The sequence below is a fragment of the Dendrobates tinctorius genome, unplaced genomic scaffold, assembly GCF_039654945.1.
Source record: "Dendrobates tinctorius isolate UK_male_01 unplaced genomic scaffold, ASM3965494v1 ptg000070l, whole genome shotgun sequence".
Taxonomy (NCBI): domain Eukaryota; kingdom Metazoa; phylum Chordata; class Amphibia; order Anura; family Dendrobatidae; genus Dendrobates; species Dendrobates tinctorius.
The window spans coordinates 55,517,708-55,545,032 of NW_027361738.1; the positions used below are offsets into that span (position 1 = coordinate 55,517,708).

At 42.2% G+C, this 27,325-nt stretch overlaps 1 protein-coding gene across 19 annotated transcripts in view; it reads left to right on the plus strand.

The window, feature by feature from the left end:
* Positions 1–27,325, plus strand: part of PARD3 (par-3 family cell polarity regulator) — a 656,180-nt gene that overhangs the window by 325,289 nt on the left and 303,566 nt on the right. For all 19 annotated transcript variants that reach the window (XM_073581677.1, XM_073581663.1, XM_073581668.1 and 16 more), the window contains 5 exons: positions 2,351–2,476; positions 11,110–11,486; positions 19,534–19,673; positions 22,814–22,942; positions 24,893–24,931. In XM_073581677.1, coding sequence (XP_073437778.1) covers positions 2,351–2,476; positions 11,110–11,486; positions 19,534–19,673; positions 22,814–22,942; positions 24,893–24,931 — 811 coding nt within the window. The remainder of the gene's footprint in view (positions 1–2,350; positions 2,477–11,109; positions 11,487–19,533; positions 19,674–22,813; positions 22,943–24,892; positions 24,932–27,325) is intronic.

Below are 27,325 nucleotides of genomic sequence, written 5' to 3' on the forward strand. Positions count from 1 at the left end.
CGCGCCTCTGTGTATTTCCCACCATAGTTACCTGGAGATGGATTGATTATTGCTCGTGAATTGCTGATGATGGATATTACAGGAAGAATTTTATTAGCACTGCCGAGCATATTATAACAATACTTTTTCCATTACTTTTATTCTTTAATAACTATTACAAATGCACCATGTGGCTATAATTAGCAAATTCTCTCAATATGCAATTTCTTCCATGGACTCAAAAAGACCGTGAATCGCAAGTAGCTCCCATCTCTTGCTTTAGAATTAGTAACTGTCACACTGCGGATTACTCGAAATGTTTAAGATTTTTTTATATTCTCTCATTTAAATCCATCTAGAATGCCGGCTATTGTCAATGTTGCTCCCTACCATCCTTATACTGAAATATATTAGTGGCGGTAGTACATTAAATTCTTTTTTGTAGATAAAATCCTGTGATCCCAACATATTCTAGCAGGAACAGTGTTACCTGCAACCGCCGGCTTCCTGCAGCTGCCATGCGATCACGTGTTCCCGCTACTAGAGAATGAGTATTCACTACTCTCCACTCCCAAAGGCTTGGAGGACAGTTAATATTCATTGATCTTTAATAGTGGGCACATGTAATTGCACGGTAGCTGCCTGAGCCGGCGACTGCTGCTCCTGTGCCTGCTGTTAAAGATCAATGAATATTCATTGCTTCCCACTGCTATGGGAGTGGAGAGCAGTGAATATTCATTTTCTTTAATAGCAGTAAGCCGGCGGCTGCCTCTAAAACTGTACCACTATTAAAGAAAAATGTATATTCACTGCTCCTCACGTCCATAACCCCTCCTACCGCTCGTCCTCCGCTGCCGCTCTCCCATATCCCCATCCACAGCAAGTACATCCGGACTATAAGATGCACCCCGATTTTCCTCGAAATTATTGAAGGAAAAAAGTGCGTCCTGTATTCCGAAAAATACGACAAATCAGTTATTTGTTTTAAATGTTTTTTATTACAGAAAATTGATGTCTGGTGTTTTTTTTCCTTTTATGTTATATATCACAATCTGTATTAAATATTAAAATTGAACACTGGGATTTTTATAAACTTTAACTTCTTTGTTTCAGCAGGAAACAGCACATGTACATTAGTTGCAGTGTACAGACCCTGGGCTCTAATATATTTAAGTATTTAATGAGCTTGTGCAAAGCTAGTGTAAGGGTACGTGCACACGCTGCGGATTCCGCTGCGTTTCCGCAGCGGTTTTGGCCGCTGCGGACCCGCAGCAGCTTTAGCTGCGGTGTACAGTACCATTCTAATGAATGGGAAAGAAAAACCGCTGTGCCGACGCTGCGGAAAAATCCGCGCGGATTTGCTGCGGTTTTGAATCCGCAGAAAGAATTGCATGTCAATTCTTTCTGCGGAAACCGCTGCGGGTTCCTATCTCCACCATTGTGGAGATAGTGAATCCGCAGGACCAAACCGCAGGCAAAACCGCAGATAATCCGCAGGTCTTTTGACCTGCGGTTTATCTGCGGTTTTTGCAAAATCCGTGCGGATTAATCCGCAGCGGAATCCGCAGCGTGTGCACACAGCCTAAGGGGGAGCAGCGTAAACTGAGATTGGTGGATCCTTTCTTATCAGCTGTGTATAGATGTGTTACCTGTCATTGTAATCCTTCCTCTTATAACGAAACTGCTGTAAATGCTTCAGTATTTGAACATGTTAACTATATCTGCTGAGACTGGTGTACTTATGTTGATTACCTGTCAGAATGGCTGTATAATCCTTTTGAAGCTTTAAATTCATTGTATGCCCTTTGAGCGTCAGCTCCTCAGAGTCCCTCCTCCCTGCTGCAGCTGAGATGTGACACTGCAAAGTACAAGCTGCAGTTGTTATTCACTTAGAGCAGCTGAAGTGTGTAATTACTTTGAGCTCTCAAACTTTAACTTAACCCATAAAATGCTCATTCTAATATCAACAGCATACAGCCATTCTAATGTGGATTTTCAAAGTAAGTACACCAATCTCTCATTAGGTCTCCTAGATTTATTTAAGACTTGTATTGGAAAATTTGGGACAGATCTATTTTATACAATTATTGAAACCAGCAGTTAATGATTGTGGTTTTAAAAGGTCTTTTTAAAGTTATAGATGTCCATAATCATTGCTGCCATGTGCTCAGTAATGTATTGTTATTTTTACAGATAAGTGTTGAACCGCTTTTTACTACTGTTTTTAATTTCATTTAGTTTGTCCTAGAAAGGGATGTTAAAACTTTGCCTTACTCGTGTATGCATTGTGTGAAATTTGCTACTGCCGCAAGCCATTAAGTGCCAGCGGAAGTCTTGCACGTTGTGATCATTTGCAATCTTAATGTTGCAGAACCCTTGGATTATTAGTAAAACGTCTGGAGAAAGGAGGCAAAGCAGAACGGGAGAAACTGTTTCATGAAAACGATTGTATCGTCAGAATTAACAATGGTGATCTCCGCAACAGAAGATTTGAACAGTAAGTGGATTTTGTAAAATCAGCAAATAAACCAAAACAATACCTTCAAAAGAAATCCCCCAGTGATCCAACCCTAAAGCCCCCTTCACATATAGTGAGATCGTCACCGATTTTGTGACGCAACAGCGATATCGCTAGCGATCTCGCTACATGTGACACTTACCTCTGACCCCCCCCCCCCCCCCCCCCGCTGGCTATCGTTGATCGCGCGAGATCGTCCTGGTCCATTTCACGTCGTCTGCTTCTTGCTGGTGCTGACGAGCGACTCCATGGACGCGGGAGGAACTCGTTAGCAGAGCTGCCGTCTGACAGGTAAGTAACGGCCGCCGACCGCTGCTACGTCGCTGGTGAGATCTGCCTGTTTGGCAGCTCACTAGCGACCATTTAGCGATGCACCAGCGATCCTGACCGGGTCGTGTCGTTGTCGGCATCGCTGGTGCATTGCTAAATGTAACGGGACCTTTAAAGTAGTTGTTTGCCAATTAGTCAAGTGAATTTACATATTTAGATTTCCCCTCCCATTCTACCTGTTTTCATCCACTGCTTGTTGGAATATAGTTGTAGTTTTGCAACAATTTTACAGTAAATACAAATTTTAAAGACCTCTGCCTTTTGCCACAACAATAAAAAAAAAAATAATAATTTACAAATTATTGGAAAGTACACAAATCTCAGATTGCACTTGCAATATTTTATGTACTTCAGTTGAAAGTTTATTTTTTCTTTTTAGTATACTTGGAAAAGATAACTAAAGTTGTGCCAGTGAGTCAACACGTCTTGTGGTCAATAAATTTCATTCTGCATTTTAGGATCGATATTCCTTTATTAGAAACCACAAATCATATTTACACTTGGTAATTATCAAGTTGATGATAGTAAATAACTTAACGGGAATCGGGACACAAGCCATCTCCTATTCGTTTTTGCATCACCATATGTAATGTATGAAGCATTCAGCGTCTTTGCACATTTTGCCCATGCACGTTAATTTGTCAGTATTTTTTTTATGTTTGATATCTGGTGTTCTTATCTTAAAATTATTATAAGAGCTGTAATTTTTCTGTAAAATGTAAAAATTACAGATTCATCTTATACCCAGTTATCAATATATGGGACTTTAATCCTGGTCTGCTGACTTCCACAGAGGGTAGGTGTCATCACATCTACACATAGTTGTTGGGATATCTGTGCAATCATTGGGTAGCATGCACAAGTTCTATTCATTGGAATGGGACAGGTGCATGCTACCTGCTGATTGCACTCACATTTAACAGGGCTAACTGCACATTAGACCAAAATCGTCCAAAGCCAGTGGGATTGACCCATAGTCTGAGTGTGGAGACCCTCTGACTGTTCCCCAACAGATAATATCGGGGTGAGATGGATCCGGCACATCAAATTTTCAACGACCAATTTTCTTCTCTGAGATAAGCCACTGCCAAAGATGTCAGACAGTGGCTCTCTCATGGAGAACAAAAGAGCGCTTGGCCAAGCTGAACGTTCAGGTGTATAGGAAGCTCGCGAGAGATGGGTATCAGATGATCGATCCCTCATCTAATGTCTGTGTTGGACTTGGCCCTTTAAGCAAATCTGGCTGACAAGTGAAGCTTCGTTGTATAGCATGTTCCATAGCAAGAAGGAGGTTATAAGACTTAGTTTTTGGTTCAGTGTTAGTATCTTTCGCCTTGACTTATAATGCGGTCCCTATGGTTTCATCATGGCGTACATCTTTTACTGGAGAAAAGGCTCGGCATGCTGCACTGATTTTGCTGTTAAATATGATTGCATTAGAGGAATATCAGTTCTTTCGCACAGCTTTACGTGAATATTCTCCAAAGTTCTTCATCCAATATTCTTGTTTTCAAATATATTTATAGTAGAAATAGTACTGGTTTTCTGATAGAGTTCCTACATTGGGCTTAAAAAATACCAAAATGATCATTCACTTTAATTATATATAGGATCATATGTTAAGGTACTGTCACACTTAGCGATGCACCAGCGATCCCGACAACGATATGACGCGGTCAGGATCGCTGGTGCATCGCTAAGTGGTCGCTAGTGAGCTGCCACACAGGCAGATCTCACCAGCGACATAGCAGGGGTCGGGAGTCGCTACTTACCTGTCAGACGAGGCGATCCTGACGTCTTCCCGCCCGCGTCCACGCGTCGTTCGTCTCCACAACAGGAAGCGGATGACGAGAAGCGGCCCAGGACGTTCTCGCGCGATCAGCGATAACCAGCGGGGGAGCGGTCGGAGGTAAGTATCAGACATAGCGATATCGCTAGCAATATCGCTGTAACGTCACAAAAACCAGTGACGTTATAGCGATATTGCTAGCGATATCGCTTAGTGTGACAGGCCCTTTACTGACAGACCATAACATGTCCATGATTCTGCGGGTCTCCTATCCGGCCCTTCTACAGTAAAAGAATGGTAATTAACCAATCTATTTTATCAGTCATTCTGTTAGGACAGAGCTGGGGGATATGTGGTCTGACCTTAATAAGAATGTTAATTTAAAAATATGGTCTTACGAGTGGGTGGTCATTAACTATCTTTATTTTAGGTTTCTCATTTCTGCTTTAAAAGTGTGTTTAAACTCTTATCTTATAGAATTTCAACTTCTATAAAAAAAGAAAAGTTTTATCCATCCTCTGTCCTGTCAGTAGACCTTATTGTTGTTACACTTTTCAGATTCAAGACATGACCTCTTGTTCTAGCGCTTCTGATTCCATTCCCTCCTAAACTTAGCTGCTTCTTTTGATGTATTTAACATGTTAGTTAATATTTTAGCCATAGATTCTGGCAGGGCTGTGGAGTCGGAGTCGTGGAGTCGGAGCTCATTTTGGTGGAGTCTGAGTCGGTATAAAATGGTCAGACTCCGACTCCTAAAATATATAATAAATTGGGTACAGTAGTTCAATGCAGAATGTGCAGAATATTTTTTTCATAGGAATTTGGGAAAGTTATGAAATGTCCTATAAATGGCTGTTCTATTCCTGATCTAAGGCTACATTCACACACAGCGTTTTTGCTGCGTTTTTTGAGGATACGTTTTTCAGCTGCAAAAGCAGATCAGCTTTTTAAAAAACCGCATCACCTGAAAGGTTTTTGCGCTCATAGATAATGTTTTCAATAGCAAAAGCAGATTAGAAATCTGCTTTATCTATCCATTTATCCATATCTGTCTATCCATATCTTATCTGTACCAAAAAGAATGAAAGCCGGGTAGCACACAGACTAACACTCCTTTTTTTTTTTAGCACCAGTCAGGTACACCTCATAGCTGCCCAAAAGGATGCCCAGGACAGGCATTGCTCATCTTCAGTAACAAATCAACATCAATTGATAGTTGGAATAAATAGACTGTATTCATCACCACATCATCTTAAGGTGCAGGCTTTATTTTCAAGTGTAGGGGTGTGCAGTATATGGTTCTGCAGCAGCTGAGGTGTGCAGTATGATATTCTGCGGAACAGTATGATGTTCTGCCCCCCCCTAGTTTTGATCCTGGCTGAAACCATTTCTTATAGATATGGCGAACCCTCAGGTAACCCTAAATGAAGGTCAATGGACACAGGTGGCTGAATTGAAGGAATTGCTTAATCACCTATTTACCGTGACTAAAAAATTGCAAGCTGAAGATTTAACTCCTGGCATTTTCATAAGGGAGTGGAAGAACTTGCTATTTTGCCTGTCCCAAAGAGGAGATTTAATCGCAGATGGCATTTCTACTTCAATGAAACGGAGAGAGACACAGCTATTGGAAAATAAAATTTTTCTGGCAGCTGTTTATGTGGACCCAAGTCATTGTATATTGCTTGATGATCAACAGCTTACTAAAGGAAAAGAAGCTCTGACTGAGGTAGCAGTTACGATGAGTGGCCTACAGGAGGACTGCCAGGTGCAAGAGGACTTGGGTCCTGACAGTGCTACTGCTGCCATATCTTCATCCTCATCAGATGAGGAGTTTGACTTTGACAAGTATTTGGATGATATGGAGCAGGCAAAGCGTTACCGCAAGGAAAAAGATTTCACTCCGTCTCCTATAGCAAGCAGATTGACCATATTTCAGCAAAATGTTTCACTTGCTGTCAAAGAAAAAGAAAAATTCAACCGTTCATGAAAACTGACTGTGCATGAGGCAATTCCTTTATACTTGGAAATTGTTAGAGATGTTGCCCATGAGGTTGTTCTCTGGCCTTAAAATTATTAGGTCAGATGTGAGGTCATCTGTGAAGGAGGATATATATATATATATATATAGAGATATATATATATATATATATATATATATATGTAATCGATATTACAGTGTATTACATATTTACAATTTATTACAGTTTTTTGTGTTCTAAAGTTGTATTCCAATAAATAGATATTATGTTCTATCTAAATGTCATGATTATTGTATCATAAAAATGATTAAATGTCTGATGTTCACATTGTACTACAATAAATTTTTCACTTAAATATAAGCAATATATGTCGGAGTCGGTGGAAGGGAAATTGAGGAGTCGGAGTCGCAGGTTTGGCTTACTGACTCCACAGCCCTGGATTCTGGGAATCACAGGATGTTGCTGCAATGCCTCTGGCTTGCTGAAGTTGTAGGAGTTCTTAAAGGTAGTCAGTTGGGTGTTAGATGTTTTTACTAACATATACAGACATCTTCCAGTCTGGCCAGAAAGTTAAAAAACTGGAAAAACTGCAATACTTTTAACCATCATATGAAAAGAAGTTAATACTGTAGTAAGTTCAAGTTATCTTCCAGGAAAGACCTCAGTGAATACTAGTGCACAAAAATAAAAAAGAAATTCTCGCTATTGAAAAGTACCTTCTTTCATTTCCAGTCAGCATCATAAGATTGTTTTTTTTTTTCAGAGGGTTAGCAAGACCTCGATACATTCAGTTAATGGATGGGAGGTCAAGGCACATTTTGTCTTAACCTCCATCTACAGGAGGGAAACCATGGAAAAAGTAGTTTCTCGTGCTATGACTAGTTGTTTCCATGTTGTCCGGATGTATATTTTTTCATTGTTCTCAGGAACTCTATGTGTCTAAGCACAGTAGTCCAGTTGACACTGGGCAAGGTGTTGGCATATCGACAAGGCAATTTTAATGGCTTTGTTTTTGGTTCTGAGGGAAGTATATTGTTTTCTCATAAAGTACGACTATTTTTGATCCAAATCCCTATGCTATCATTTTCTCCTTATATGTCCCTCTATAGGACAGTGACCTTTGTCCTATGTAAAGGGGTGATAGCCACTGCTAGACCTGTGGAAGCTACAGCCAAACCTCTGACAGCAGTTAATTGCCTTAAAGGGAAGGTGCCGTGTTTTTTCATAATTGAATGTAAAAAAGAAAATAGTTTAAAAAGATATTGTGTGATACTGACTGCTGAGCTGTGTATCTAATCCTCTCAGTGGTGTGTATGGATTTTTTTTTTTTTCTGTAGTAATGCAGCCACTGGGGGCTGCCATCTTACTTCTGTGGCTGCTGAACAACACTTTCCATGTTCATTTACGGCAGTCCCTGGACATAAGACATAACGGTCGGCTCCCGACCCTATCTGTATCATTGCAGCTGCATCAGGAGGGAACTGGCCACGCCTCTGTGGGCATCTCAATCACAGCTGTAGGTGTGGCCAGGCGCCATCTTATTAGAGCCCAGTGCTTTCCTGTTAGCTCCAGTTACACTCTATTGCAAGCCCTGGATGCTGTACTGTTCCAGCATAACAGGGCTTGGATGTTCACTCTGCACATACCAGCTGTAAGAGAGGAACCAGGACGAGCTGCTGGAGACCGAGCTGCTCTTTCCAAATCACCCGACCAGCTGCTGCCCCTGCAAAATATAGGAGGAGCTGCTCCCTGCTCTTTCAAAACACTTGGCAATCTGCTGGACATCTAATCCTCTCCTGTGTGATACTGACTGCTGAGCTGTGTATCTAATCCTCTCCTGTGTGATACTGTCTGGTGAGCCGTGTATCTAATCCTCTCCTGTGTGATACTGACTGCTGAGCCGTGTATCTAATCCTCTCCTGTGTGATACTGACTGCTGAGCCGTGTATCTAATCCTCTCCTGTGTGATACTGACTGCTGAGCTATGTATCTAATCCTCTCCTGTGTGCTGAGCCATGTATCTAATCCTCTCCTGTGATACTGTCTGCTGAGCCGTGTATCTAATCCTCTCCTGTGTGATACTGTGTGCTGAGCCGTGTATCTAATCCTCTCCTGTGTGATACTGTGTGCTGAGCCGTGTATCTAATCCTCTCCTGTGTGATACTATGTGCTGAGCTGTGTATCTAATCCTCCTGTGTGATACTGACTGCTGAGCCGTGTATCTAATCCTCTCCTGTGTGATACTGACTGCTGAGCTATGTATCTAATCCTATCCTGTGTGATACTGACTGCTGAGCTGTGTATCTAATCCTATCCTGTGTGATACTGACTGCTGAGCCCTGTATCTAATCCTCTCCTGTGTGATACTGACTGCTGAGCCGTGTATCTGAAGGTACTGTCACACTTAGCGATGCACCAGCGATATGACCCGGTCAGGATCGCTGGTACATCGCTAAGTGGTCGCTAGTGAGCTGCCACACAGGCAGATCTCACCAGCGACATCGCAGGGGTCGGGGGTCGCTGCTTACCTGTCACACCAGGCGATCCTGCGTCCTCCCACCCGTGTCCACGCGTCGCTCGTCGTCACAGCAGGAAGCGCCGCAGGAAGCTGACGACGAGAAACAGTCCTGGACGTTCTCGCGCGATCAGCGATAACCAGCGGGGGAGCGGGTCGTAGGTAAGTATCAGACACAGCGATATCGCTAGCAATATCGCTATAACGTCACAAGTTATAGCGATATTGCTAGCGATATCTCTTAGTGTGACAGTACCTTAATCCTATCCCGTGTGATACTGCTCTCCTGAAATACTCTGTGCTGCTGTCTCCCTGCTTCCAGAATCCTTGCTGCCTGCCATCCTCAGTGACCGAAGACCCCATTCCTTTCCTCAGATCTTGTCCTGGCGATGTGTGAAAGCGAGGCGACAGGGGCCTGATGTATGGTGGAAGGAGCAGGGTGACAGCAGCACAGAGTATTTCAGGAGAGCAGTGTGCTGGTCTATGGGGGGGCACCCTGTTCGGTGCACGGAGCAGCCAGGGATTGTACATAGAGCACTGTGTTTTATACACATGGATGGACCGTCTGCTTGTCTGCTCCACAGAAATCCAGGAAACATTTCTGCTGACTGATGGCCTGTTCTGATCCAGACTTTACATGAAAAGACCGTCAGTAACTTTGCAGGCCCCATCAAAATGGCTGCTCACTGTGTTCCTAGATGTCATCCTCTCTTTTCCCTTAGCAAACACCCAGAAGGGGAGGATAGGAGTGACATCACACACGTCAGCAGACTCCGCCCATATTTACTCCAGTGCAGTAATGTGAGCTAGTTGCACTAGGTTTTTGTGCCAAACTTCAGTAGCTGCTCCCCCTAGTGTTAACAAGTGGAAATGCCAAACTTTTTAAAATTATTTTTCAGATTTTACAAAATTAAAAACAAATGATAATATTTTTTAATAAAATGTAAACATTAATTCTTTACATTTTTTCAAATGCTGAAAATTTTTTTTTGGGATGTCACCTTCCCTTTAAAGAGAAGCTGGATGGGAGTAGAGCTGGAGTGACAGAGACTGCAGATCTACCATAGCGCTTCAGCCTCATTTACATATCCATTTAAACTTATCCATTTAAACTCTTGATTTCTATGTAATGGAGGAACCAACTGTCTATGTAAAAATATTGCTGGACTTGTCTTTGAAAGAACTACATATCACATAAAATTAGTTTAGAGGGGGGATGAAATCATGCTGACAGATTATCTTGAAACAGTAGGTATTTTTTTAATGGCTATGCTTTAATAACAAAGGATCGAGCGTGTTGAAATTCTTCTGAGTAAAAGCTAATAGGTGTTAGATTGTCGGTCCATCCCGGTAGGTTCAGCTGACTTTAATCTAATGTGAGTATATGTATGATATTTGGTCCAATGACTTCCAACCTTCTTAAGATGTTTTTTTTTTTTTTTTTGCTCCAGGCAAGTTCCCACCTATCATTCTGATTGATTTAGGGGCCGTGGAAGTGTTCTGCAATTCATTGGCATGCTTTTTGTGCACTCTTGACAATCTTTTATGAACAAGCTGAAATTATTATGCCATCCATTCTATAAAATTGAGAACTTGTCCTGCTGCTTACTTCTGTGGAACCTTCTTGAGAATAATATTTGAGAATTCCCTACCTCACATACTAACGGCCTCTTGATAGTTCTAGATCTCTGGATCAAATACAGGCAAATCCAGTAACCCATTTATCCAGATTTCTTGCATCACTGTTTATTCTACTTTTATTAACAGTTTCTATACAACCCACAAACGCAAATTAATTGGGACCAACTGACAAAATAACAAGCAATTTGTAAAATCTTATTTAATCTTTTTTTTTTTTTTTTTTCCCCTCCGTGAATAATTTTTCCTCTGTTTTGGCACAAGGCTGTCCATTTTGCATAATTAGAAAGCATAATTATGTTTATAACAATCTCTAGTTTACTAACCGTGATTTGGTAATCTTATCTCATTTATCCAGAGCTCAGCAAATGTTTCGTCAAGCCATGCGCTCTCCCATGATCTGGTTTCATGTGGTGCCAGCAGCTAACAAAGAACCGTACGAACAACTATCCCAAAGTGAGACCAACACCTACTACTCCAACCAACATATCCCTGATCAGTACATGGAGAATAGGAATTTCCACAGCCCTGGTCCCGAGCAGACACTACCGAGGGTCTCCCGTCAAGTAAACCAGACAGAGCCTATGGACTCTTACTCACATCTACCTCATAATATCAATTCGGCAGGAAAACCACCAACTGGCCTAACGCCGTCACCCCAGCGAGGTGTCAGTTCTCCTCCAACCACCGGTTATACCAAAAAAGGAAAGAAGCTATACATACAGCTGAAGAAAGGTAAGATAGGCAGCGACATGGTTGTTGTGGTGGAATTTGGTGTAGTGCACATACACATTTTGGGCTGAATCGCATTTTTGTTGTGTAATGCTTTTGTGTCCGCATTATTGTCTTCAGATTGATAAACCTTAGTATTTAGATCCAAAGCATAAACTGTGGGATTTGAAATAAAGGAGGCCATACACATTAGATGACTGTTGGATGAACAATGCTTAGGCCAATCGTTCGCCCGGCAGCCTTTTCAGCCGTCTCTCTCATAAGTACGAGTGCTCGTTCAATTGAGCGCTCCTTTGTTCTCTATGAGATAGCTGCCGTCAGACATTTATGATGGCCGCTCATCTCCGGGAGAGCACGGACAGTCTTAAATCAGATATGCCCGATTGATGACTCCCTTGATCATCAGAAGGCCGGTGCCCCCAAACGGATCAGTGTATTGACCGAACCCGTGAATGACGGTGAGTGCACCCGACCATTAGTCTAATGTGTACGGGGGACTCATGACTCTGCTTACAGCTTCATTGTAGTCGTAATTGATTAAGCTTTAGCGCAAATTCTCTTCTCCATTCATCATTTATCCCTTCTTTTATTATTCTTCTGCTAATACAAGTCAAAGAGTAACAGTCATTTTAATTTTTGTTTCATATATCAATCGTAATCAATAAAATAAGAAATTTTGAAGTCTATCTTATCAGCAACATCTGCTTTCTCCCCCAGGACTAATCGTTAATTTTCAAAATTCTTAATTCTCGGGCAAAATCTGTTTCTCAGTTGCTTCGTTGTTAAAGTAAGATGAGCTAAGCTGAATAGCTGGGTGCTGGCTGTGCAGGTGTAGCCTAGTGTGGAGGAGTTGGCTTTTTTCTAAGATGTATTATTCATGTCAGCTTATTAACCCTTGGTTCTAGTGTCCCCCGATGAAGGCTACGAGAGACAGATTTTACTTTGAGTAGCAAAAATGTTTATATTCAGTGACAACTGATTTTTACATTGCGGAGATTATAGTTACTGCTCACAAGGGTCTACGTAGCGAGGTGAGAGGAGGAGGGAGGAGCTGGAGGCAGAGCTTCTTCCCACCTCCATATGACATAGATCCTTAAAAGAACCAACTGTCACCTCCTGTATCAGGAATGTAACAATCTGTCTTCACTGAATCCAGATTTTACCTAGGAATTGAGCAATTTAAAAATGAAAGATCAGTCCAGGATGAGAAAGAAGCAGATTTCTCTGATAAGATCTATTACAAAGATTCTTATTTTCATGTGTACTATTGGTTTATAAAATAAAAATTAAAACAATTGTTACTGTTTAAGTAAAATATAAACTTTACAAAGAGGTAAACTTATGTCACCATATATTAACTTTTTGAGGATTTCATAGAAACCTCCTATTACTGGATAACACATCTCCAGTCTTTACAAAGTGGAGAGAATATGTAAGCTTAGGTTTTGAATCCAGAGGAAGGTAAATGTGCGAGATGATGAGCTAGCTCTATGTAAGAGAGTTGCAATGTCCTAAAAAAAGAAGTTATTGTAGAGGGATATATTAGGGATGAGCTGAAATCTGCTGATATGTTTTCTTCATAAAAGCCGCTTCTACACAGACCACATTTAATTCACATTTCCAAAAGACTGTAAGACTCGGCAAATCTCAACTTTCAATGAGTCAGATATTTTATGGATTGCATCAACTTTTCCTTTATGTTTGGTTGAAAAGCTAAGACTCCTTGGATTATGGGCAGATCATGAAGGCCACATGACAGTATCTTCATGGTTGGCAATCCTACACATATTTCAGTGTTGACACTCTTTACATTGCCCCCTGTCAATCTCATTATCTCTTTTGATATCATTTCGTTGCTCAGACCAAAATTTTACGCAATAATTTAAAAAAACGATTAAAATATGGCAGAGAATATTTTATCCAGAGAAAAACCTAAGTGTCGGCCGTCTCTCTGTGAATATTTTTATAGCCGTTCTCAATTTGTGATATGTCAGAGTTTTTGAGCATCGAAAGCTTTTTATGATCCATAACCGTGTCTATTACAGCCGCGTTAGACATACAGTAATTGAATGTTTCCAAGTAAATTAGCAGTGTAATGGAGGCTGCTCTTGTGGATAATTGTCTCTAATTTTAATTACAGAAATAATTATCTGTCATTGAGCGATTCACAGCTGGATACATGTTTGTACGTGGGCCATAGATTGCGTTGCGTCTTTTTGATTGTTGTACTGTCACCAATTTTTGTGCACTTTTTGCCCTTGTGCAGAATTTGTGACTCCAGGTGAACATTGTCCCCATATCTATTCATAGATGCATTGGTTCCTTGGCTGCGTATGACTATACACACGGTTTTACGACTACATGTTCTATCCTTGTTTTTCACCGAAACCTACCCATTGTGTTGTAGATCCGTTTTTATGCTGTCCATGATTAACAGACCCTCTTATAAGCCATTGGAGACTGCCGGGCACCATTGATATCCATTGTGTAAAGGCTCCACCAGCAGTCCATTGATCGGTCATCAGATTTCAAAATACAGATTGAAAATCCAAGAATCATAGAATCGTAGAGGTGGAAGGGACATCTTGGGCCATCTGGTCCAACCCACTGCTCAAAGCAGGATTCACTACATCATCCCAGTCAGATGTCTGTCCAGCCTCTGCTTGAAGACTTCCATTGAAGGAGAACTCACCACTTCTCGTGGCAGCCTGTTCCACTCATTGATCACTCTAACTGTCAAAAAGTTTTTTTCTAATAATCTAGTCTGTCTCCTCCCATTCAGTTTCATCCCATTGCTTCTAGTCTTTCCTTTTACAAATGAGAATAAAGATGATCCTTCTACAATGTGACAGCCCTTGAGATATTTGTAGATAGAGATATATTTAATAATGCATGCAAAGTGAATACACCTGTCCCATCAGAACCATGGCACGATGTCTATAAAATCCTGATATTAAGATGATAATTTTGAATCTTGCTAGAGAGCAAGAGCTCTCAAGGGTCCAAGTGTATTCAGTCTTCATCCACCCAGCATGACTGACAGCTGCAGCTTGTACTGAGCTAAGTGAGATAGCAGCAGGGAGGAGGGACACTGATGAGCGGATAATAAGGCTAGTTGGGCACAGATTGAATTAAACTTTTATAAAAGATTATACAATCATTCTGAAATGGCTTTTTAAAGTATAAACAGCATCTTTGTCATATCTATGAGGTCTATTTAATAATGTATGCCGTTTGTGAGATCGATTGACATATCTGCTTTAAAACTGAGATAACCGTGCAGATGTGAATAGAGCTTATGCTTGGTCTTGTATGCTTTTTATGTGACTGGTATATTAGTGTTCCTATTATGGCTGCAAGAGCAATTCCCTCCAGCGTTCCACTGAACTTTAATCGTCCAAGGGTTGTATGGTTGCCTATGGTGAAATTGGTAAAACCACAGCACTGCTAGGTATTGCAGCCAAAATGGTGGCAGAGATATGCCGCTGCATTTTGTGACTAAGGCATAACTTAGGGCACAAAATAAAATGATATCCTCCTTTCCTGTCTGCGTTAGTTTGCATTCTGTACATTTCTGGCTGTGATTTGTCGGTAACTGGCTCGTATATTCAGCAACTTCATCCCTTTGTTGCTTTAGGGTTCTGTAGCCAAATGTACCTTTCTTAAAGAGAATCTTACAGCGGGTTTTTACTCTCCCATCTGAGAAGCATTATGATGGGCACAGACCCCAATTACAACAGTGTGTCACTTACTGAGCTGCTTTCAGCAGTTTTGATAAAATCAGTTTTCTCTGCAGCAGATCTAGCAGTTCTCTGAATGCTGAGCTCTGTGTAACCCCGCCCATACCATTGATTGGCATCTTTCTGTGTACACTGTGCATAGGCATAAATCTGCCAATCAGTGGCAGGGGTGGGGTTATGCACAGCTCATGAATGTGGCATGTATTAATCCTTTAGTGATTATAATCTGCTAAATTAAAATGTGAGCAGGAATTAGCCACTTTTGTCCTGGTGACAGGACCTCATTAAATATCTACCCTCTTATTCCTTCTTTTTGGCCACAAAACTACTGCACAAAGGATAAAGTTTTCTAGAATTCAAAAACGTTGCGTTAGAATTAGGCGGCTCTTGGCATGGCGTTTGGGCCCTGCTGAGGGTCAGTCAGTCAGGTGTCCTCGTCCCTTTTCTTGTCATTTTTCTTTAGAAGTGTGAATTCATGTAATTTTAGTTTTCATATTGTGGGATGTAAATAGGATTTCTTTCACCAGTCGTATGAATATGGGAACCAGGCTAGGAGCCTGTCCGAGTGTTTTCTGCTGATAGCTGAACACTTTGTTTTACTGGCCATTTGATAACTGTCCATTGAGCTTCGAAACAAATGGAAAGTCCAAGCTGATAAGGATTATACATGACATGGCAGAACTTGGATGGGATCATACAGTACATCCTAGAAAAAAAAATATTGCTTTTGACTTGCCAAGTGTATTCATAGAGTGCCTGAGTGATGCGATTGCCAACCTGTACACAACTAACCTGTCTGAAGGCAATGCGAAATGCTCAAGTGAAGCGGTAATGCCACCGGACAATAGTGCTCTCCATGGACGTTATCGATTTTGTCCTTGTATAATAATGCAAGGTCGCTTACAGCATTCTCCATTTTAATTAGCCCTAACCAGAATGAGAGAAGTTTCTAAAGCTGCGTAACAGAATTTTAATTGTAGAATTTTAGATTTTTTTTTCCCAATTAACGGTCAATGTGTAAGTGCGTCCCGAGATACTTGTGGCACTTGGTAAACAAAATGACATACAGCGAATCAATGGAAATCACATTCTCAGGGTGAATTTCATGGGTCCTCTACAAACGGATTAATTTCCAGCTGCAATATAAAGCTTTAAAATATGGAGGCTACCATCCTTCTATACCGATAGAAGCCTGAACACTGTAATAATTGCTTCTACTCATATCAAAAACCTTCACAATATTATTAAATGCATGTAATTTAATCCCATGCTTGTATCTCTACCCAGCAGGAGGCCGGCGGGGACGTACGATGCCTCTCATCCCTTTTGCCGGACCCCTGTGGAGAGGCTCCAACAACAAAGGATTATGCAATCATTTTCCGTTTACCACTTGCAAATCTGAATTTCTCACTGTAGACAATAATTTAATGCTGCAATTTGCAGAACTGGATTAAAAAAAAATGTTTAATGCACATTTCACATCCGTATTTTTTATCTATAGAAGTTTTTGAACTGTAGGATGGGAGACGTACGGGGTCACGTTTGAAAGTCAAAAACTTTTTAAAGTGTGACGGCACTTTCAGAAAACTAGTCTATTAGAAATTTTGATCTGTTGGGTTTCCAAAATGCTGAGACTTTCATCGATTGTAGAAATGAAGGGGCTGAACTTCTCAAATGAGCACTGCTCACCTCCGAGACTGAACACTAATTTTCTTGAGTTTCCCAGAGGAGTTTTTTTTTTTTTTTTTGCAATCAGTGGGGGGTTTCTGTATCTAGGTTATACCAACCTTTAAAAACAAAATATCGTCAGCAAAGCTACACACAAGGCTAGGGAGTCTGAGTCGGAACCCATTTTGGTGGAGTCAGTCGGTGTCATGGAAATTGAGGTGTTGGAGGTTTGGCGGAACCAACTCCACAGCTTTGGCAAGGCTGTGGAGTTGGAGCCCATTTTGGTGGAGTCCGTGTCATGGAAATTGAGGAGTCAGAGGTTTGGCTTACCGACTCCACAGCCCTGGCTGCACAATTGTTCTGCCCAAGCTATAATATGACATCTCCTCTGATGACTGTTTTGTTTTTAGGGAATCTTTATTATGAAAAGTTTGGCCAACCTCTTTAATTGACCATTGTTACATTTACTAATAACGTTTATCCTACTTGTGGAGCGCGACTTGCCTGGCATGCTAGTGTGAGGAGGCTTATAAGCCATACAACGCTTCTTTGGGAATAAATATGCAAATGTTCATAGAGGAAGAAGACTGAATTCTGGTGTCGCTTATCGGAAGCAGCAATCCTAAAAGTCTATATCGACCCTTTAACAAGCCTTGTCTTTTGGCTAAGGGTACCGTTACACATAGCAACATGGTCGCTAGTAAGCTGTCAAACAGGCAGATCTACTCAATGACGCAGCAATGATGCGGCGATCCGTATAACAACCTCGGCAGCCCTTGGGACCTTGTCACACAGCAGCTATTCTGACGTCTCAGACCTCCATAGGCGTGCTTCAGCGTTGCCTTTTCCACACCCCTCTGCTCCGATTGGTGGCCACTACTGCACTATCACTACGCGGTTTGCTTCAGCGTCCCTGTCTGAGTCGCTAGTGCGCTATTTATTGGTGGATCCACAGTCACTGACACGGGGACACGCGATTATTATAACTGTACATGTTAAATGTTATGATTGCATATAATTGATAGCTGACCTATAAAAGGAAACGCTACAAAGATCCTAATTTGAGACCACCAATCGGAGCTGAGGGGGAGTTGAAAAGACAAAGCAAAATCACTCCTGCGTCCCTGAGTTTTGAGTCACCAACGAGGTCGCTCGTCATTGTTATGGCGTCAAACACAGCAATGCATGCTGGCCAGCGGGACACCAATGATCAAAAAATGGCCTAGGACATTCGAGCACGATCAGCGATATCGCAGCGGGGGCCTGGTCACCGCTATGTGTCTCATTTAGCGAGATCGCTGGCGAGGTCGCTGTTGCGTCACAAAACCTGTAACGTTTCAGCGATCTCGCTAGCGATCTCGCTATGTGTGAAGTACCCTTAAGTCATATGTTAAGGCTTGATAAAGGGTCAATGCCAAGGGGTTCTTCTCCGATACCACATAATCAACAGAGCGAGGGAAGTGTGAACAATCCCAAGAGCTTTATTATAGGAAAAACTAAAAGGTCCATAAACAATCCACCACACTGAGGATACAATAGTCCAGAACACAAATCCAGTTCAGTAACAGGATGAATGTCCAAGGAGATGAGATTCCAATAATCCAGCAGACAGAGGATAAAAACGGTCCATATGCTTTCCTTTCTGTCTGACGTGCTGTCTTCACACGATCATCACCACATAGGGTCTGACTTGAACAGCTCCTGTCCTCCCCAGCCCCATCCTTATGTCCAGGGGTTGTCAGACAGGTTGGGGCAGTTTTCAGGCCTCCCAGACCTGACAAAGGTGCCTTGGGAATTAAGGCAGTACAGGGGGTTCATCTAGAGGCATAGATACAGTCAGGCTGCAGACAGTAAGGGCCACGTCACACATAACGACTCACCAGCGATCCCGACAACGCTATCAACGTGTCAGGATCGCTGGTAAGTCACTATGTGATCGCTGGTGAGCTGTCAAACAGACCGCTTCACCAGCGATCAGCACAGCGACGCCGAGCGCGCAGCATCGCTGTGTTCGTTAGTTACCATTGCGCTGATGCAGGGAGCTGGTAACTAACGTACACATCAGGTATCCAAGGGACGTGCGTCCCTTGGATACCCGATGTGTACATTAGTTACCAGCTGATCGCTGGTCTCCCGCCTGTCACACATAGCGATGTGTGCTGGCCAGCGGGAGACCAGCGACCAAAGAAAAGTCCTGGGCTTTCCTACAGCGATCAGCGATACCGGCAGGGGGGGCGGTCGCTGATCGCTGTCACACAAAGTGATCTCGCTGGTGAGGTCGCTGTTGTCACAAAACTTGTGACTCAGCAGTGATCTCGCTAGCGAGATCGCTATGTGTGACGGGGTCCTAAGTGAGCTACTTCAATTATCAGACTTTTGGAAGGTAATTGAGACTCTAGACAATATGGGAATACATGGAATTATACAGGGCAACAAGAGAACACTATGGAAATCGTAAATTATAAATATACACAAAATGATACCCACATAACATATCACACCATCACAGTCAATATTGACTTTTAAGGTTGCTACTTCCAATAGGTAGCACTAGAATTCAAGTCCTCTTCCTCTCTGAAGAGGCCATTTACTAAACATTCCATGATCGTAAAATTAACTTTCTTCCTTTTAAATAATTGCAGGGGCTGAAGGTTTGGGGTTCAGCATAACATCTAGAGATGTCCCTCTTGGGGGTTCAGCTCCAATCTATGTCAAGAACATCCTGCCGAGAGGTGCCGCTATCCAAGATGGCAGATTGAAAGCTGCCGACAGACTATTAGAGGTAATCATTTTCTTTGTTACTTTTCATATTGAAATTTAATAGATTTTTTTCTTTACGTTTTTGTTTTTTTAATTTCCATTTTAAAGTGATTTGTACTATTTTCTAATCTTGTGTTTCATTTTGACCTTTTCTGTTTGCTTAGTGTATGTAGCCCTTGTTGGATTTACCTCTACCAATGATGAAAAAGATAAAGATAATAGCTTTCCTCTCCTCTTCAAGGAAATTGTCTGCATTCCTGTTAGTCAAAACATATGTATACAGTTAATGGAAATTGGTTCCTTACATGATGTTTATTCTGGCCTCTAAATTTACCTTTCCAAATTATTTGACCTGTGACTGGAACTATTAGTAGGTTTTTTTTTTGTGGGCCACATTTCCTGTAATTTTAAGAAAGACTTGATCTCTCACATCTGATCCGCCATGTTGTCATTGATCCTGGTTTGTTGGGTCAGCCCCATAAAGTTGTACTAGTGCTGAGCTTATGATTTGATTCTGCTTTATGTTATGCTTTTCTCTACTATTGTAGAGCTATCTGTTTGCATTGCTTTATGGCTTTGTTACATGCTGTACTCACCTGCTGAAATGTTGAGCGCAGGCGCTGTTCACATCATGTTAAGAGGCCAGGTTTGGCTTCCCTGCCGTGAAAAGCTCCATCTGTATATGCTGCATATACTATATCTACCGTATATGCCTGCACCCAACAGAGGTCAAAGGGACACTAATCAGCCATGTTCACACATGGGGCTTTTTTGTTTGTTTTTTTTTTGTTTTTTTATTACCATGGCCAGCTCCAAGTTTGTGTGGATCCTTTGCCAACACAGTGCCAGTAGGCCTCTCTTCGCTTTATATTTTTTCTTTCTAAAGCAGGGGTGAACAATTAATTTTCCCAAGGGGCCACATGAGAAACCGTGACTGTTGATGACACCTGAACTGACATGCCAAAATTAATTCTTCTCTTAATTATTATTTTTGTATTAATTTTTAACACTAAGGGTACTGTTACACTTGGCAATGCACCAGCGATCCCGACAAAGATTTGGATCGCTGGTGCATCGCTAAGTGGTCGCTAGTGAGCAGCCACACAGGCAGATCTCACCAGCGACATAGCAGCGGTCGGGGGTCGCTACTTACCTGTCAGACGCGGCAATCCTGACATCCTCCCGCCCGCGTCCACGCGTCGCTCGTCGGCGCCACAGGAAGCGCCCGACGAGAAATGGTCCAGGCTGTTCTCGCGTGATCAGCGATGAGCAGCGGGGGAGCCGGTCGGAGGTAAGTATCAGACATAGCGATATCGCTAGCAATATCGCTGCAACGTCACAAAATCGGTGACGTTACAGCGATATTGCTAGCGATATCGCAGTGTGTAACGGGGGCTTTATTATTGAGCAGAGTAAAGTCTGTTTACTAGCTGCTACTGCTAGTACATGTTAAGTTAGGGCTTATAGTAACAAGTATTCTCACACAGTATGCCGCCACATACAGTATGATGTCCCCACCACACAGACCCTCGTACATTGTCACCACAAAGCACCTCACACAGTATGATGTTACCACACAGCCCCTCGTACCTTGTCACCACAAAGCACCTCACACAGCATGCCCCCACACACAGTATGATGTCCCCACCACACAGCCCCTCGTACCTTGTCACCACAAAGCATCTCGCACAGCATGCCCCCACACACAGTATGATGTCCCCACCACACAGCCCCTTGTACCTTGTCACCACAAAGCACCTCACACAGCATGCCCCCACACACAGTATGATGTCCCCACCACACAGCCCCTTGTACCTTGTCACCACAAAGCACCTCACACAGCATGCCCCCACACACAGTATGAAATTAAACATTATGATGTTTTGATAAAGCACCCACACAGTACAATGTCCTTACAAAGTGCCTCACGAAGTATGCACCCACAAAGCACCTCATACAGTATTATGTAGCCACAAAGCATTTCACACAGTATAATGCCTCCACACAGCTCCCCAAGCAGTAGGATGCCCCCACACAACCACCCGCTATATGTCTCCACACAGTCCTCCTCGCAGTATGATGTCCCCACTCATCACCCACACTATATTATGCCCGCTCATAGAATAATGTCCCCGCCCAGACCCCCGTGCAGTATGATGTCCCCACAAAAATAGAACTATTCACCTAACCCTGTTCCCACACAGCTCTGGCCTGTCCAGTGTACTGAGCTCCACATAGCTGGCGTGATGTAGTGACATACTGGGGTGGGATATGGTGGTTGGCATCGGTATATGTCATGAGAGCCTTCTGATGTAAGGTATATCTCCGACAGAAGGATCTTACTGAGATGTGAGCAGAGCTTAAGTGGCTGTATATTTTATCTTTGCACCCTGCTGTATAGAGTCTTCACCTCTTCGCTCGCGTTATTTGGGGTTTTCATAGTCACTTAAGTAGCTCTGTGGTATTTGTGCAGCCCTTCATACCCACTACTAATATAAAATCCGAGTCTACCTGGCCTGACCTCACACTGCAGTTGCCCACAGAACACATGTTTACTGAATGTGATGCAGCTGTGAAATGTAATTAGGACTGCAATTCACGGTGGCCTGCGGGATTTCAAGAATATCTGCAAGAGAGAATTACTCCAGGAATTTATTAAATGGCACATTTAAAATGGAAAGTCTATGCGTCAAGCAACTATTCAAATTATCGTTTTCTTTTTATTAGAAATAAATTTATATATTAACTAGAACTTTTTTAATATAGCACAATATATAAGCTACGTTTAATCTATTTTTATATATGCATACATAGGTGTGTGTGTGTGTGTATGTATGTGTATGTATGTGTATATATATATATATATATATATATATATATATATATATATATATATATATATAATATAGTAATTTTCCCCATGTGTTCAGCACACTGTATATTTATGAGATTGTATTGAAAACCCATAGCAGTGTGAAGCATGAAGCGTACCTGATCTGGCTTGACGTTACTTTGGCATGCTACAGCATTATAAATGTATTTTAGCTTTCGGGTTCAGCGTGGAGAAACTTTCTGTACATTTCCAGTAACTTTTTTTTACTTGTAGATCTGGTCTCTCGGGAAGTTGTAAGTAATAAAGACTTGCTGACTTTTCTCTTGAAGGTAAATGGTGTAGACTTGACTGGAAAGACCCAAGAAGAAGTTGTTTCATTACTGAGAAGCACAAAAATGGGCGGCTCTGTGAATCTCTTAGTCCTACGGCAAGATGAAGCTTTTCAACCACGCGAACTGGTATGAAGTAATATTTAGTTTTAGTTGTCAAAATTCTTTGAAAGTGAAATATGATGCATAGAAAACATGGCCTTTTCCCCTTCTTTAACAGTTTAAATACACAAGGCCCAATGTGTTCCTCCCAGAGGCAGTCACATTGTTTAAACCCTTAGCAACATCCGCTGTACATGAGAGGTGGCCATGCGCTATCACTGTATGGATCAGTCTCAGGAGCTGAGCCTGCTCCAAACAGGGTGGGTGCCGATTGCATTACACAGCTGGCACCTGAGTGTAACTGATGCGATCAGAGCTAGCTCCAATCTCATCAGTTCAACCACTTCAATCCTGCTGTAAAGCTTGACAGTAGCAAGTAGCAAATAGGTGTTTGTCATCAGCTTAGATCCATCGGCCCCATCTTGCGATGTAGTTGCGGGGTTGCATTGTCTGCCATGGTATTACTCTCTTGTCATTCGCTCTCTCTGTCTAGTTTTTCTTTCACTTTGTCTCGTGTGTCTTTCTCTTGGGTCTTTGTCTGTTTCATATCTGTGTCGCTCTTGTTTTTGTGTCTCTTTCTTATTTTTTTGTCTCTGTCCCTCTTGTATCTGGTGTCTGCATCTAGTGTGTCTGTCTCTTGGGTCTCTCGTGTCTTTCTGTCTCTCGTGTCTTTCTGTCTCTCGTGTCTTTCTGTCTCTCGTGTCTTTCTGTCTCTCGTGTCTTTCTGTCTCTCGTGTCTTTCTGTCTCTCGTGTCTTTCTGTCTCTCGTGTCTCTGTCTCTCGTGTCTGTCTCTCGTGTCTCTGTCTCTCGTGTCTGTCTCTCGTGTCTCTCTGTCTCTCGTGTCTCTGTCTCTCGTGTCTGTCTCTCGCGTCCGTCTCTCGCGTCTTTTTCTCTGTCTCACGTCTTTTTCTCTGTTTCTCGCGTCTGTCTCTCGCTCGTCTTTGTTTCTCTCTTGCTCGCCCTTGTCTCTCTCGCCCTTGCGTCTCCCTCCCGCTCGCCCTTGCGTCTCCCTCCCGCTCGCCCTTGCGTCTCCCTCCCGCTCGCCCTTGCGTCTCCCTCCCGATCGCCCTTGCGTCTCCCTCCCGCTGGCCCTTGCGTCTCCCTCTCGCTCGCCCTTGCATCTGTGTCTCTATCTTGTACATGTGTTAGTTTAGGCCTAGCATTGTATTACCAGCACACATATAATGGCTTCTAATGTTGCATTGTAAGATTTCCCAGTAATAATACAAGGAAAGCCAGGAGCAAACCTTTGCTAGTCTGATTATAAGCTCTTTTCTCGCAGCTTTGTGCTGTGGCTTTGCAGTGTTTGGACTCTGCGGCTGCACCGTGCATCCTGTGTATGATTCCCAGTGTCCCGGGTTTGGGAGGACGGCTGCGCTCTTGTGTGTGGGGCTGATGAGCTTCTCATTCGCAGTACAGCTTGTGCTGTGAATATCATTTATCTCTGCACAATCTGTGACAACTGTATTTGAGTTGTTGTCAGCAACAGCCAGGCACATCGCTGGGCTGTCGCTGTTCCTACATTGGCATGATGTTCATGCCATGCCCAGATGGTGCAGTTATTCATGTGGTTTTTTTTTTTTTTTTGTAAGTGACTAATTATCCTTAGTAAATATTCAGAGGCCTCCATTTATTTGCATTTGATTAATTTCATCTTGCGTCATTATTAAAGACTTAATCAGGAATTAATTGTGTGTGGTTATGTTTTAACTTACAGGAATGAATGATAAAAAATGGTATTTATTCTTTTAGCATCATACTTGATCCATTTAGTTTATAACGCCTAATTTGTTTTGCATTACTAATTCATATGTATAGGAAAAAAAATGTTAAAATCCATCGGCTAGAACACACATACATGGAATAAAGTGATTTCTGCTTTTCGTTACACGACTTTTACATTTTGGAATGATCTTCCCTTTATACATGGATTATTACATTAACCATGTCAAAACTTTTTTTTTTTTCCATTTTAGATTCCGGAAGAAAATCCAGTCCCTAATACAAGAGAGCCGGTAAGAGCTTTACTGGTCAAATAGTAAGAAGTCTACAAAGTTTCCATTAACAAATCATTTTTTTCCAATTTTCATTGAAATAATAGTGAATGGATTAAACTCCACATAGAAGACTCTAAAGGGAACTTGTCTTTACTTTTCAACATTATTAAACTGGTGCCGGTACATTAAAGGGGTATTCTCATCTCCAAGATCCTATCCCAATACATAGGTGTAATAATATTAGCAAATACCTCCAGTTAGAAATCTAGTATTGTTCTTCTGATTTGCTATGTCTCTTTCCTCATGTGCAGGCATTGCACAAGCTGAGGTATCCGTGGTTATGACCACTAGGAACTATCTGTCGCTATTTGAATGGTTGTAGCCATGCATACCAAACCTACTGCAACACCCTGCACATGGGTAAGTGATATTGCGAATTAGAAGAACTATACTACATTGCTAAGTGGAGGTAGCAGCTAATATTATTATTATTACACCTACTACATATTAGGATAGGATCTTGGAGATGGGAATACCCTTTTAAGTCCCTCCTAATTAGGTTCCTAATAATTCATTCCATGTTCCTCCCAGCATACCAAAATGAAAATACTAAATTTGATCTTTATACACTGCTCTTATGCATTGTTTTCGGGACTATGCAGTCGAGTGGTGCGTATGGACCAATGTTGATGCCGGCAGTGAGCTCTCTTACTTGGCCCCTCTGCTTTTGAATAATGGACTCAGGAGAGCAAGCAGAAGGCAGACACTGAGGTTGGTCAGTACATGCCTATCGGGCTGCTCAGCACAGAGTACCATTCAGGAAATCAGCTAGCAAAGCTTATTTTTAGCAAGATGGAGGGGTGCATGAATTGCTAGGATCCTAATAAGGTGGGACATAATGTGCTGGCAGCAGCAGTTTGGAGAGAACCTGTCAGCTGATTCATGCTGCCCAAATCCGTGACATCATGAATAGAAGCCTGGCGGAACAGTACTTTTTAACCCCTTAATGTCCAATGACGGACACAGTCCCTCATTAGACATATCCCCTGCTTTGATGAGGGCTCCGGCGCTGAGCCTGCATCAAAGCCGGGACATGTCAGCTGTTATGAACGGCTGACATGTGCCCGCAATAAGCGCGAGCGGAATCGCCGTCCGCCTGCGCCTATTAACTAGTTAAATCCCGCTGTCAAAGCTGACAACGGGCATTTAAATAGCATTTCCGGCCGCCGGGCTGGAAATGACCTCATCGCCGACCCCCGTCATGTGATCGGGGGTCGGCGTCATGTTGCCTGGACAACCAGAGGTCTCTGAGACCTCTATGGTGGTTCCAGGCATATGGCTTGGTCGGCGCTGAAAGCACAGGAGTAAATTTGCTACATATGGGCGATCTGCTCATCGCCCATATTTAGCAGAGCCGATCGGGTTGCGCATGCTTCTAGCCTCCTATGGAGGCTATTGAAGCATGCCAACAGTTTAAAAAAAAAAAAAAACAACCTAAAAGTTCAAATCACCCCCCTTTCGCCCCAATCAAAATAAAGCCGTAAAAAAAAAAAATCCCACATACACATATTAGGTATCGCCTCGTTCAGAATCGCCCGATCTATCAATAAAAAAAAGCATTAACCCGATCGCTAAACGGCTTAGCGAGAAAAAAATTCAAAACGCCAGAATGACTTTTTTTGGTTGCCAAGACATTGCATTAAAATGCAATAACGGGCGATTAAAAGAACGTATCTGCACAAAAGTGGTATCATTAAAAACGTCAGCCCAGCGCGGAAAAAATAAGCCCTCACCCAACACCAGATCATGAAAAATGGAGACGCTACGGGTCTCGGAAAATTACTCAATTTTTTTTTTTTTAGCAAACTTTGGAATTTTTTTTCAGCACTAAGATAAAAGAGGACATAGATGTGTTTGGTGTCTATGAACTCGTAATGACTTGGAGAATCATAATAGCAGGTCAGATTAAGCATCTAGTGAACCTAGCAAAAAAGCCAAGCAAAAAACAAGTGTGGGATTACACTGTTTTTTGCAATTTCACCGCACTTGGAATTTTTTTCCCGTTTTCGAGTACACGACATGGTAAAACCAATGGTGTCGTTTTAAAGTACAACTCGTCCCGCAAAAAATAAGCTCTCACATGGCCATATAGACGGAAAAATAAAAAAGTTATGGCTCTGGAAAGAAGGGGAGCGAAAAACGAATATGAAAAATCGAAAAAAGCTCCAGTCATTAAGGGGTTAAAGAACATTAAATGACAACCGATCGATGACACGTTAGCGGATTGGCGGTCAATTAATGACCCGTTTTGACCAGCTGATGACATATCTATGTGTACTGAGTAATAATCAATGCGATCGCTACATGCTCATAGAATATTTTATCAGAAACACATCATCTGTTTACACGGGA